General features: G+C 36.4%; 1 protein-coding gene across 1 annotated transcript in view; it reads left to right on the top strand.

The window, feature by feature from the left end:
* Nucleotides 1-14,594, top strand: part of LOC150093819 (histone-lysine N-methyltransferase 2C-like) — a 1,065,326-nt gene that overhangs the window by 696,220 nt on the left and 354,512 nt on the right. The window contains exon 46 of the mRNA XM_090412524.1: nt 13,126-13,287. Coding sequence (XP_090268650.1) covers nt 13,126-13,287 — 162 coding nt within the window. The remainder of the gene's footprint in view (nt 1-13,125; nt 13,288-14,594) is intronic.

Genomic DNA, 14,594 nt, shown 5'->3' on the forward strand with positions numbered 1-14,594 from the left:
ACAATATGTTAATATAACTTTGAGGTCCAAGATCATTAACCTTTAGTTTCTAGTCTTGAAAATCAAGAGACAGTCATATCAATCAGTTTCAGCATTGCTTTGATTAGTCTGTCCAATTATTGCTTATTACAATAAATATTGTTCTTTGAAACTTTAAAAGTTTTACATTTGAAATTGAAAAATGGAATTAAAGATCAATGCTGAAAACAGATTTCAGAGCACAAATGTTGTTTGTTATAAAATAATATTGAGTCTTTCTTGAAATAAGTTCTAATGTCTGTGAGCATATTGGATTTGTTTTTTCCATCTGTGAGCATATAACATTCTAAATCTTCTTCTGACCAGAAGAATAATATGAAATTTGGTATTCAAGATGTTTACAGAAGTTTCTGGAGCAATCTGATTTTTTTATATTGGTTTGATAATTTTCAGTGGCATAGTTATAGCATAAAAATTTTTGAAATGATGCAAAATAATAAGTCTAGTGGCTGAATGGACAAAATTTGGCTGTTAGGTCACTTTTTTGGCTCTCCAAATGGCGTGAAATATTTTGAAATGAAATGAAGTGATAACTCTGATACCAGCATAGATTTCAATGAAATTTGAATCCCATCTACTTGAATTTGACAGAATACCACATGAAAAACTATTACACAAATTAGAACAAATGGGGATGGATATGACCCCCGTTAAGTGGATGAGAGGGTGGCTGCTGGACAGATGTCAAAAAGGTGGTATATGGAGAGGCATTCGAGGCGAAAGCAGGTGATTAGTGGTGTGTCACGAGGTTTAGTGCTGTGACCATCGCTGTTTAATTTATACATAAATTATAAAAGAAATAACCTGAAAGGAAATATTTAGTTGTTTGCTGATGATGCAAAATTAGGTAGAGTAATAGTTAATCAAGGCAATGTGGAGAGCTTGCAGGACAATTTAAATAGGCTCTCAGTATGGGCAAAAGTTAATGGGTGTCAGTTTAGTGTCGAGAAATGTAAAGTTATGCACTTTGGGATAAATAGATTATACCAATATAGTTATTCTGGTTTTCTGACCACATGTTTATTAAAGAAAACTGTTTTTAAAACTAAACAAGTACTAAAAACAACACCTGACAAGTTTCATCAGTCGTCAGACTAACATCTTCAGGAGTAATGAGAACTAAAAGTTTAAAGCTCAAACTACTGGAAATTACGAAAATTAGTTCATTTGTTGGTATTGTGAGCATCTAAACAGTTTGTTAAAAAAACCTAATAACAGATCTATACAACCGTTAATGCTTGTTAGCTGGAGACAATGCTATTTGTTGTCGCATTCTGTGGTTCACACTCACTCTGTCTGAGGTCTGAAATTGGTAACTTTTTAATAAACAATGATCAAACTTGATTTTTAAACTCAAACCTTGGTTTTTGTTGCATTGCATAGGAATTTTAATCATATTTGCTGCCTCTTTGAATTTTCTTGTGAAACAATTCTTATCTATATAATACATGCTTTTTCTATCCCAGAGTACATCATGACTGGTAGATCTGTAATTCGGTTTTTTAACAAACTGTTTAGATGTTCACAATGCCAACAAATGAACTAATTTTCGTAATTTTTAGTAGTTTGTGCTTTTAACTTTTAGTTCTCTTTACCTCTGAAGATGTTAGTCTGATGAACTAACGAAACTTGTCGGGTGTTGTTTTTTAGTACTTGTTTAGTTTTAAAAACAGTTTTCTTTAATAAACATGTGGTCACAAAACCAGAATAACTATAATGAACTTCATAACCACAGAAACCTCTGCAGGAAAATAGATGAAGCTAGAGATTTAGGGGTGGTGGTGGAAGACAGAGAGTTAAAGTTTAGTGGATATATTGCTAAGGTTGCTAAAGTAGCACATAAGATTACTTGGATTACCAGACTTGAGCACATCTGGATTACTGTGCTCAAGTCTGATCCCCTGAATTTTCAGGATGTGGAAATGATTGAGAGGATTCAGAGGCGAGTGACAAGATGGTGAGTGACCTGTGGAATGTGCCCTATGAGGATATATTGAAGGTGTGTGGATTGCAGAAGTTGGTTGATAGGAGAAAAAGAGAGGTGACATGAAAACGGGAGAAAAAGATATCCTTAAAGTATGGAGTAATTACTTTGAAAAATTACTAAATGAAACAAGCAGTGATAGCTCAATGGTAAAAAACACTCAACAGTCAGGAAAGCATATCCATAATTGAAGTAGAAAAAGCCATCAAAGGCTTGAAATGTGGAAAGGCAGCAGGAGTAGATGATATTCGACCAGAAATGCTGAAGTATGGAGGTATAAAAGTCTTACAGTATCTGCACTGCATGGTTCAGAAAAACTAGACAGAGGGACAAATTCCCGATTATTGGAGTAGAGCTCATAGGTTTTATACCATAAAAATGATATAAAACCAAAGAATTACAGAGGTAATTCCCTACTGAGTGTTCCTGGTAAGATTTATGCAAGTATAATTGAGAAACAGTTGAGAAGAATTGTGTAAGAAAAGCTTGGTGAAGAACAAGCTGGATTCAGGCCAAATACAGGCTGTCAGGATCAGATCTTCACCTTACGACAGATAGTTGAAAAATCATGGGAATATAACAAAGATCTGTATTTAAGTTTTGTCGAGCTGGAAAAGGCATATGACAAGGTGCCAGGAGAGAAGCTATTCAATACTCTACAGTTATATTATATCAGGCAATACTTAGTCTTTATTTGAGTTGTAAGTCAGCAGTTAGAATTGAAGGAAGTTCAGGGAGATGGTTTGATGTTAAATCTGGTGTGAGACAAGGATGTACATTATCCCCTCTGTTATTTATTATCTATATGGATCACATTATGAAGGAAAGTGGTATTAAACATGATATCAAAATTGGAGATGTTAATGTCAGCTCCTTGCTTTATTCAGACGATGTTATACTTCTAAATAAATCCGCTACAAGTCTGCAAGATTCCCTGACTAAATTGAATAACTGCTGTAATAGATATCTTATGAAAGTCAGCAATAAAAAGACAAAGACAATGAAAATAGGTAGAATCGTTGAAAATGTCAACTGTGTTTTAATTGGGGAACCTGTGGAACAAGTACAACATTTCAGCTACTTAGGCACGTCTTCAGTTTACCATCTTCACTACTTTTTAGTGAAGATGGTAAACTGAATATGGAAATAGACAACAGAATCAACAAAGTGGTATGGTAAAAAGTCAGTTGAATAAATTCATATGGAATAAGAGAGAAATTAGTCGGAACACTAAATTAGCTGTATACAAGAGAGTGTTCAAACCAGTTTTAACTTATGGATCTGAGATTTGGGTCAGAAGTAAAACACTTGACCAAAGACTAGAGACCACAGATATGAGAGTCCTGAGAAAGATTAGAGGTGTGAACAGATGTCATCAATACCATACCTTATTAAAAATGAGGATATTAGGAAAGAACTTGACATTGTCAGCTTCCAGGAATGCGTTAGCAGAGCTAATCTCAGGTCACTTAAACAAAATGGGCAAGGAAAGATTAGCAAAACAAGTGTTCTCTGCCAGGAAGGCCAAGATAGAGGTGAATTGATACTGTACAAAGTGCCTTAGACGATAGAAATATAAGATCTGATAATATTGGAGTCTTGACAAGTAACAGACTGATTTGGAGGAAAATTTGTAGATAGGAACTTAGTAATGATGTAAATTTTTAATGTAGTACTATCGTATCCTGTACACCCCTTGAGGGTACATGGCAGGAATTTAATGATGATGATGATGATGACTGATTTCTCTCTTATTCCATTGATTCTGTTGTCTGATTCCATATTTAATTTACCAACTTCTCTAAAAGTTGTGCCAAGTAGCTGAAATGTTTTACTTGTTCTATAGGTTCTCCATTCACAATGCATTTGATATTTTCAATGCTTCTGCCTATTTTCATTGTTTTTGTCTTGTTATTGCTGACCTTCATACCATATCTATTACAACAGTTATTCAATTTAGTCAGGGACTCTTGCAGACTTGTAGTGGATTTATTTAGAAGTATAATATAATCCATTAAAGCAAAGAGCTGACATTAACAACTCCAATTTTGATATCATGTTTAATATCACTTTCCTTCATAATGTGATCCATATAGATAAAAAATAACAGACAGCATAATGTCTGACACCAGTTTAACATTAAACCATCTTCCTGTACATCATTCTATTCTGACTGCTGACAACTCAAATAAAAGCTAAGTATTGCTTGATATAATGCCACACTGACACCATACAACTATAGTGCTTTGAATAGCATCTGTCTTGGCACCTTGTCATATGCCTTTTCCAGATCTACAAAACTCAAATACAGATCTTTGTTATAATCCCATGCTTTCTCAACTATCTGCTGTAAAGTGAAAATCTGATAATGAAAGCCTCTATTTCGCCTGAATCCAGCTTGTTCTTCACCAAGCTTCTCTTGCACAATCCTTCTGAACCATTTCTGAAGTATACTTGCATAAATTTTACCAGGAACCCTCAGTAGAGAAATACCTCTGTAATTCTCACATTCAATTTTATTTCCCTTTTTATATATGGATACTATCAGAGCTTTACTCCAATCATCCGGAATTTGTCCCTCTGTCTAGTTTTTCTGAACCATGCAGTGCAGCCACTGTAAGACTTTTATACCTCAATAATTGAGCATTTCTGGTCAAATATCATCTACTCCAGCTGCCTTTCCACATTTCAGCTTTCATGGCTTTTCCTACTTGAAGTATGGATATGTATTCCTGATTGCATGCCAAATCAGTCTTTTTTACCACTGTACTATCACTGATTATTTCATTTAGCAATTTTTCGAAGTAATTACTCTGTACATCAAGAATATCTTTTTCACCAGTTTTCATGTCACCTTTATCATCTATAATTCCTTTTACAGCACTCTTTCCTCCATTTCTGAGCTTTTCCAACACCAGAAATCATGGATCAAATGTACGATATTGTATTGGATGACTGACGAATCAAAGTGCGTGAAATTGCTGAGAATAAAAATATAGACATTTCAAAAGAACGTGTAGGGTATATTTTGCATGAAGAATTGCAAATGAAAACACTTAGCGCAAGACGGGTTCCGTGCAGATCAAAAACGCACTCGCATGACAATCTCTCAAACAGTAATTGGAGCATTTTAACAAAAAAAAAACTGATTTTGTGCATTAATTTCTTACTATGGATAAGACTTGGATTCACCAGTATACCAAACAGCAGTCAAATCAGTGGACATAAGCTGGTTGTTCAGCGCCAAAGAAGAGTGTTATGGCATCGGTGTTTTGGGATGATGCTAAAGCATTTTGTTTATTAATTATCTTGAAAAGGGTAAAACAATAAATGAGGAATATTATTCTATATCCTTTAACCAAAATTATATTATTTATTTTAACCAGATTAGACAAAAGAATTCGTGAGAAAAGACTCGGTTTGCAGAAGGAAAAAATCATCTTTCATCAGGATAATGCACCTGCCCACAAAGGTGTTTTGGCAGTGGGAAAATTAAGAGATCTGCACTATGAATTGTTGGAACATTTGGAGAATAGGAACACCCTATTCCCCAGATTTGGCTACCTCTGACTTATATCTCTTCTCAAAACTAAAACGCTGGTCAGCATTTTTCTTCGAATCAAGGGGGGGGGGGGATTGCAGCTGTAAAGGGGTATTTTGCAGATTTTACTGAGAACCACTACAGGGACGGGATAATGGTGCTGGAGCATTGATGGAATTAATGTATTAGGCTTAAGAGAAATTATGTTGAAAAATAAAAATAATTTTCAAATTATAAATTCGGTTTTTCATTGTTAGGCAAAGAACTTTTCAGACCACCCACATATATCAGAATCACAATGAAAACCAGGAGACCAGATTCGTGCACAATTGTCCAAGTGAAGTCTTATCAAAGCCTTGTAAAGAGGCGAGATAACATCCTTATCTTTACATGTGAACATTCGTTTCAGCACTGCAATCATCTTTTGAGTTGTATTTGCAATCTTTGCCACATGACCCCCTGAACTTCAACTTTTTATCTGTTAACACTCCAAGATCCCTAGCCTCATCAGTTTCTTCTAGCCTAATCCACCAATATAATACGACATTGGATATCTAATCACGCCGATGTGAATGACTTTACATTTGCTGACATTGAACTGACACCCCATTTTCCTATGCCCACAATTCCAGCCTATTCAAATCATTCTACAAGTACTGCATATCAGTAGCATTCCTGAATACCCTGCCTATCTTTGCATCATCAGCAAATAGCTGTATCTCACCACCACTAATTACCTTAAATCTTGCAGACTCACATCCCCCGTGTACCACATTTTGATATCTGTCAGTCAGCCATCCTCTTATCCATGCTAATCTTTTATAACCCATACCTATTTTCTCCAATTTATGCAACAGTCTGCCATGCTGTATTCTTTCAAAAGCCTTAGCAAAATCCAAAACTATCATGGTATATCCATTCCCCTTGTCTAGTTCAGTGGTAACATTGTTATAGAATGTGAGCGATTTGCTAAATCATGACCTTCCCTTAGTAAACCCATGTTGTTCATTGCAAAGTAGAGATTCACTGTCAACCCATTTCTGAATGCGAGGCGTAACTAATTTTTCCAATATCTTCACCACCACTCCTGAGATACTAATTGGTCGAGAGCTGGATACATTGGTCTTTACACCACCCTCGTGTAATGGAATTACCATACATTCTTTCCATTCCTGCAGAATATTCCCTGTTCTGAGACTCATATTAAACAGCCTGGTCAAAGGAATGGCCAGTTCAGCCGAACACTCTTTTAGCACACATGCTGATATCCCATCAGTCCTTATTGGAGAATTCTTATTCAATTTGTGCAACAGCTCTAATACCTCGTGCTCATACACCCACGTTTCTTCATCTATTGAAGAGGTAACAGCGAGCTCAATGTTGCGTACACCAGGCTGATAAGCTTTTACAAAATGAGCACTCATTAACTGAACAACCTCTTCTGCATCTGTAACTCTCATTCCATCAGGATTTAGAAGAGTTATTCTTTCATATTCATTCTTTCTTTTACTTGCAGCATATAGATAGAATTCTTGTGGGTTGTCTTTAGCACACAAAGCCAGTTTCTTTTCATACTCAGACTTTGCTTTCCGTACAACAGTTGTGTCTATTCTAGCCTGCTGCTTATAATGTTCATAATGGACGTCATCCTTATGCACATGATATTCCTTCCACATCTTCTTTTTCTTACGAATTTTTCTTAATAAGATTACACATCCATTTGAATCCTACTCTATTTATTCTTCTAACTCTCAGGATACATTCTGGTATCACATCATTCAAGTGTTGTTTAAATGCTTCCCTTGCACTGTCGATATTCTTTCCATCCATCAAAGCAGGAAATTATATCACTATAATTTCATGCTTTGTAGTTCAACATGTAACCTTTTCTGAATAGAACATTAATAAACTTAGTCACTTCCCAAGTGAGTACCACATGATCACTGTCACCAACCAGAGGCAGAATAGTTACATCTTTAACTGAAACCCTCTCTGACACTATAATCAAATCTAACACTCTTTGCCCTCAAGTTCCTTCTGTCACATGCTGCTTGAGGAAGTTGTCCCACAATAGCTCAATAAATGCATTTTCATTCTTCTCATGAGATTCTACTGCTACCTAATGAATATTTGGATAATTTAAGTCTCCCATTATGATTACTCTTTTCTGTTCTTTTACCATTTATTTGTATACAATGATGCATATTTTTTTATAATTGTAGGATCCAAACACTTCCTAATTTTTCCCTTAATTTTCCCTCTGGAAATTTGCTACATAGTATCTGTGAACTGTTATGTAAGGGGGGGGGGGAGAAGAGACAGAATATATTTGAACCTTCTTCCGGCATCCAATAAACAAGATAGTTGTCTGAAACTGGCAATGAAATAAAGATATTAAAGACAATTCGAATCCTACCATTGGCATTGCAGGATTTGAACTTGTCACTGCCTGTTGATTATAGAATGTGTGTACTAATTGCTCAGTCTACAAGGTCTGTGCAAAGTTTAAAGCAAATTTGGCGGAAAAGTAACCTAGAGATGACTGAGATAAGCAAAATTAATTCAGTTAGGTTTTTTTGAACACTAAGAGCTGATCAAATCAATCTGGACAAATTATAAGCCACTAGGACATGTAAAAGTTGAGTTTGTTTTATTTTTTTTTTTCAGTTGGTATTTTGTAAAGCTTATTGAATATCATAAGATTATAGGTGAGATAAAGTGCCGGTGCACACACCAGAACAATTGCAACGAAGACTCTGTTTCCAGAATTGGATACGAGGAGTTTTATTAGGTGTTATATATATAAGATGTTAGTACTGATTATTGAGGGTGAAAGGTTTGTGGATTGAAAGCAAAAATAACAACAGAGTGTGTCAGAGGAGTTTCTAAAGCAAGTGCTTGAGGTGTGGATTGTGTAAAAAGTGATAACTAAGGTTACTGACACTAGGTGTGAAAATGTGGGTATCAGGATTTTAGATGGGAAGGAAGGAAAAATGCAGAAAATGTGAATGAAAACTAGAAAGATGCAGTGGAAGATCAGGAAAATGACACTCTAATTATTTTGCTGATCTTCCACTACAAATTCATGCATAGCTTACTCATGCACAGTACTATAGGTTTATCAACCAGCTCTCATGTATGGGCTCAACATTTAAAAAAATAAATAAAAGTAAAAAAACAAAACAAAACCTAGAGAAATGTCTCATAGAATGCTCTTCATCTCTAGTAGCCCTTCCCCCTCAATTGTTCACCACCTTGTGCACATTGGAACTACAAGACTTCTGCTTTTCCAATCTGTGGTCGATTACTGTTTCTGTTCTCCAGATCCCAATACTTGTGATCTTGTTACATAAATTATCCTTGTTGAAATAAAGGCCTTCATTTTTTATGCTATATATTCAAGCCATAGTTTTCAAATAAAAAAAAGTGTGCCAAGGTAGTCCAAGGAAAGAAAACAGTTTATCACAAGTGACTCGGGAAAAAAGAACTCAAGCTTTCTTCACATCCTGTCAAGAAGCGTACAACACCTGTAGAACCATTATTAACAGATCTCAATCCTTGAAATATCTTAATGTAGAAAATTTACCACGTATGTCAATAGCAAGGTGCCTTCTGCTCTTTAAAAAAAGGCTGTTGAGTGCCATTTTTTCCTATTGTGCTTCTACCTGTTTCTCAAAAAAAATTGTAGTATTGGAACATTTCCTAAAGATAAAACTGATCTCCTGATATCATCCCCCTACCACCCCAAACGAGACCCCTGTTCATGGTGGAGGAGACCTTTCAGTGATGGTAGTGGCCCTTTACATTTTTTGCTTCCTGTAAACTTTGCTCTTCTCCTCCTGGTCTTTTTTTTTTTTTTTTTTTTTTTTTTTATTACTATCCTTTCTATCACAGCACCCTACAGCCATGTTTGTCATGCATTGCGACTCATGAACATCAATCAGAAAATGGGGATTCTGGTAGACGGCCAATCTTGGATGACCCAGCTCTTCAGGATGAGTCTCAGTAGATCACAGTATGGTGGCTGCTCTTCTAAGCATGACACTCAGACCAGTATCTAGATTGTCTGCAGACAGTTTGGTGTCCCATGCCACACACAGAAGGGTGCAATGCAGGAAGCAGTGGCTGCGCTGATGCTTCCGTTCTAGTGGCCTCAAAGCCTGAGCGATTGCACAATAACAGTATGAAAGCAACTCTGTGGCTAGCACTGAGTATTATTGCAGTGGCTAGATAGGATTCTGACTTAGATAAATTTCAGTCATAATGAACATCAAGATGCTAAAGGCATTCAGTTCATGCATTTAGCACGTGACTATTAACCGACTAATAGTTGTTTAATACTACTCTGGAATTGGTAGAGATTAGCATATCCATGGGATTTCTTATTATATACTTGTGTCCAAATGCTGAAAACAAACTATATTTTTACCTATATATGAAAAAATTTTCATGATTACAGCCAAATGTGGGCATAAATTTATTGCCAGCATACTAATATTATACAAGAAAATGTGTTATAAATTTCGTAGAAATTAAATTACAATGTGTTTTTGGCAAAAGTTGCAAATTTTCTAAGGACCCAGTTAAGGAATTAATGTCCAGTGCTTACAGAAAACTATGCAGAGAGACATTTCGGTATGAAATATGTCCACCCCGAACTGTGATGCTCTCATAATGTTTCATGCTTAGGACCAAATGTTTCAGGAGGTTCTTGAGGCAAACTGATCCACTCCTCTTCAGAGCAAGGATAAGGCTTTGTTTGTTTTCTGGAAGGAAATTTTGAGCAGCAGTGTGTTTCCCTATTGCTTCCCAAATGTGTTCTATGGGATTGCGGTCTCAGTAGAACCATTATTAACAGATGCTTGCCACTCAATTTGATTAATATCCTCTGTTTCCAGAAGTATCTCCACTGCTTGTATGTGATGTGGTGTGGCATTGTCATCCATAAAAATGAATTTTTTGCCTATAGCACTACACGGAACATTCGAACACGACATTGAAGAACTGTTCACCAGTCATAGTCCCTTTACCAACACTTGTAGCTCGATGGGTCCATTAAGCATAATGCTTCCTTACACCATGCCATTTCGTTGGCTGAATGGTTAGTATATCCACTCTACAGCCAAGAGGCTGCAAGTTCAAATCCCGTCAAGGGCATGGTGGATGTTTGTGATTTTCCTACTAACCAATTACAATATGTACTGCTGTGACTTGTGTCTTGGTGCAGTATGACCTTTGATCTCTTTGCACCAAAAAAAAATTTCAAATCAAAATCAAACCCTACACCATGTCCCGAGCACCACCACCATATCTATCCCTTTCAAGAACATTTTTGCGCAGTGAGCAGTATCACTTTCACACCAGAATTGGAGGAAAAACTAAAACGAATCTGATGTGTAAAGAACACATTAGCCTATTGGTGTCTTTGTCCAATTTTCATGGATACAACACCACTTAAAAGTGCTCTACAGTGAGCTGTTGATAAAGGGATGTAGACAGCAGGCCTTTGGGTGTATAGGCATATTGTCACAAATGCCTTGCCACAGTTTCTAGAGATATTCTCTGACCTGTGCTTGAATGGAGCCAACTTGCAAGCTGATCTACCATGGTGCGTCAATTATGTTTTGCTGTTATAACCAAAAATCTGCCTGTATGCTCTGTGGTAGATCAAGTCTGACCACTTAGCAAATATCTGGAACATATTCCATTAGTTCGAAACACTGCCCATAGCCTGGAGACGTAGTCCCTTTACTAGCACTTGTATCTTATTGCATCCATTACTCATAATGCTTCCCTACACCATGACCCCAAGCACCACTGTATCTATCTCTTTCAAGAACATTCTTGCATTGTAAGCAGTACTGCTTTCACACCAGATCACGTGTCATCTAGAATTGAGGAAAGACTAAAATGACTCATCTGTAAAGAGTACATTAGCCCATTGATGTGCAGCCAATAGGCTAATCCATAAAAATTGCTTTTTCAATATTTATGGATGCAGCACCACTGAAAATGTGCTCTACAATGAGCTGTGTATAAAGGGATGCAGACTACAGGCCTTTGGGCATATGGATCTACTTGTCGCAAATGTCTTGCCACAGTTTATCGAGATAATATCCATGTACTTGTGCTTGAATAGTGCTGACTTGCAAGCTGACCTGCCATGGTGCATCAATTATATTGTGCTGTTATAACAAAAAATCTGTCTTTGTATGTTCCATGATAGATTGAGGGCAACCTCTTTGCAAATGTCTAGGACATATTCCATTGGTTTGAACTGCTCAGAACCTTAAATACAACACTGTGTGAGATTCCAATAATTCCTGTGTGAAATGATCTAGAGGATGTCTTTGAGAAATTACATGACATCCAAGTTTGCAACTTTATTGCTTCATGAAAAGAGTTTCCTTCAAACACAATTTGCTTAGTCCTCTTGCCTTTTATCCTGCTATGTGCTACCGCATGACCCCTTTGCGCTTGATTCGAAATTTGAATATGTACCTGCTTTCTTCTCAGAATTATCAGTTATATAAATTTGCACAAGCTGATTCATCTGAATTTACAGTTGTAATCTTCAGAAATAGTGTTCATCCTTTGGTTTTAGACACCAGTATAGTATCATCTGCATAACTGGGGTCAAAAGAGTAAATCATATGGACAAGGGATGAATATCAACAACACTATACAAGAGCAACAGAAAACAAATGCATTATGAAGGGCATATAATGAGAAAAGTGATAACAGGCTTGTAAGCATTATAAAGCACAATCAAGAAGAATGACCAAAATGGTTGAAGAAGGCCATATCATTAATATTATGATCCAATTCACTTCATCTGTTAGTAATAATACAAGCAGCAGGAAAATTGTATGGTATAAAATCCAGAAAATGAAGGTGGGTATAGAATACATCATTTGTTCTATTCTTGGAAACATAATGTGCTGTTTAAGAATCCAGAGCAATTGAGATATTTTAGGAGAATTCGAACACCCAAAATTTGAATCTGCAGCTTGTTGGTTGGAGAGCAGATACGCTACCCATTCGACGAACCAGACCAGCAGGGGAACTTTTAGTTCCTCTATATCTTGACCATTTTGTCAAAAAGAAGGTATTTCCCAATGCTTTTTGATGTTATACTCTTTGCTATCAAAGTAAATGCAGTTACTTAACAAAATTTTATGTGAATGTTATCATTTTGACAGGCTTGATGGAATTATTGAAATTTGGTATTCATTAAGACTGAAGTTTGTTGAGTCATTTCAGTTTTCATTTCATTCTAGGTTAAATTTTGTATTAGTGAATGATGTTATGGAACAGAATTATTCTTATATGAAATATATTTCTGTGATTGTTTCTCATAATTTCCATACTTGTTTACCTTTGTTATTTTCTTTTAACCAATATGATGTATTTCGTTAGATTACCTCTTATCTTAAATTTATTTATTTTATTTATTATTAATTTTTTTGCATATGAAAATTTTAAATAATGGCTAATATATTTACAGTAGTTTACTTTTAATAATAAAAAAAAAAAAATCTACAAATCAATCATTATATAGGTTCGTAAGCAGACCAGACAACATACCATGCTACTTCAAGAATACAGAATGAAACAACAAAAACGCCAGCAACAGATATCATCACCTCAAGCTCAAGTGCATTCTACAGTTGTTGCAATGCAGCCATCTCCATTGGGATCTTCGCATTCCCCACATCGACCAGTAAGTCAAATTGAGTTAATTTATTCGTCTATGCTTTGCATAGTTTTTTCCCTAAGAAATTGCAACTAAATTTATGTATTGCATAAATTTAGTTGCAATTTCTGGGAAAGAAATCAGTGGACACCATAGTGTAAGGAACAAACAGCTAATGGTGCCTACCTTAATAAGATATACGACCTCCTTTCACTGCAATGACTGCAGCGAAAAGAGATATTATATCTTATTAAGGACCACAAGCATTCAATAACAGTCAGTGGGAATTTTGGACCATTCTTCCTGTTGGCATGTAATGTGGTCCTGGACTTTTGTGGAGTGGATGTCCCTTGACCTCACCCGACACTCTAGTTCATCCCATGGATATTCAGTAGGGTTGAGATCAGGGCTCTGTGGATGTCAGTCCAGTGTAATGATGTTCATGTCCACAAACCATGCAGTTACAGCAGCCCTGTAACACTGTATTGTCTTGCTGAGAGAGGATGGTTGTTTCCGTAGAAATGCCACGAAGTCAGAAGCAATGCATTCTCCAGAATGTTCAGAATACCTCTCGGAGTTCAGTATTCATGGCACCACAAACAGAGGTCCAAGGCCAAATTAGGAAAAAAAAAAAAAAGGACTATAGCTCACACTCCCACCTTCTAATTTCATAGATGGGGGTTCCAGTTATGCACTCTGGTAAGAGATGTTCATTGGGAATCTGCCACACTCATCCATCTGCACAGTAGATGTATTAGCATGATTTGTTGCTCCATAACACAGCTTTCCAAGCTTCCATATCTCACTGTACACATTCTTTGCACTACTGAAGAACACATATATTGTGGTATATTGTAGTCTTACCACGGGGAAACCCATGTTGTGAGCCTCAGTTCTGAATATTTTTATGCAGATTCATGTTCCAGTTGATGCCTGGAACTCTGCATTCATGTTGGCCGACAAATAGCTGTTTTTACATATTATCCTTCGTAGCATCCTACAGTCATGTTTTGTGAGTGTGTGGGTCATCCACTGCAGGTAGCACTTGCATTTGACTCCTGCACCTCAATCTTAGTATGGTATCACTGATTGTTGTCTTAGCATGGCCCAGTTTTTCAACAATTTGCCAAACAGATCGGACTGCAACATACCATCCTATCACAATGCCTCAATCAAATTGCATCAGTTCCCTTCTCACAGCCATTTAACCCAGACACAGTTGCACTGATTTGGGAGCATCATATTCCTCCAATTTATACCAGCTATAAACATGTGAATCGTTACATGGTGTGATGCATCTTGCCCATGGGGGCTGTGTCTGTTGATCTCTTTTC

Source organism: Typopeltis vanoorti, chromosome 23, assembly GCF_054136105.1.
Source record: "Typopeltis vanoorti isolate ZY-2024b chromosome 23, IOZ_Tvanoo_1.0, whole genome shotgun sequence".
Lineage (NCBI taxonomy): Eukaryota > Metazoa > Arthropoda > Arachnida > Uropygi > Thelyphonidae > Typopeltis > Typopeltis vanoorti.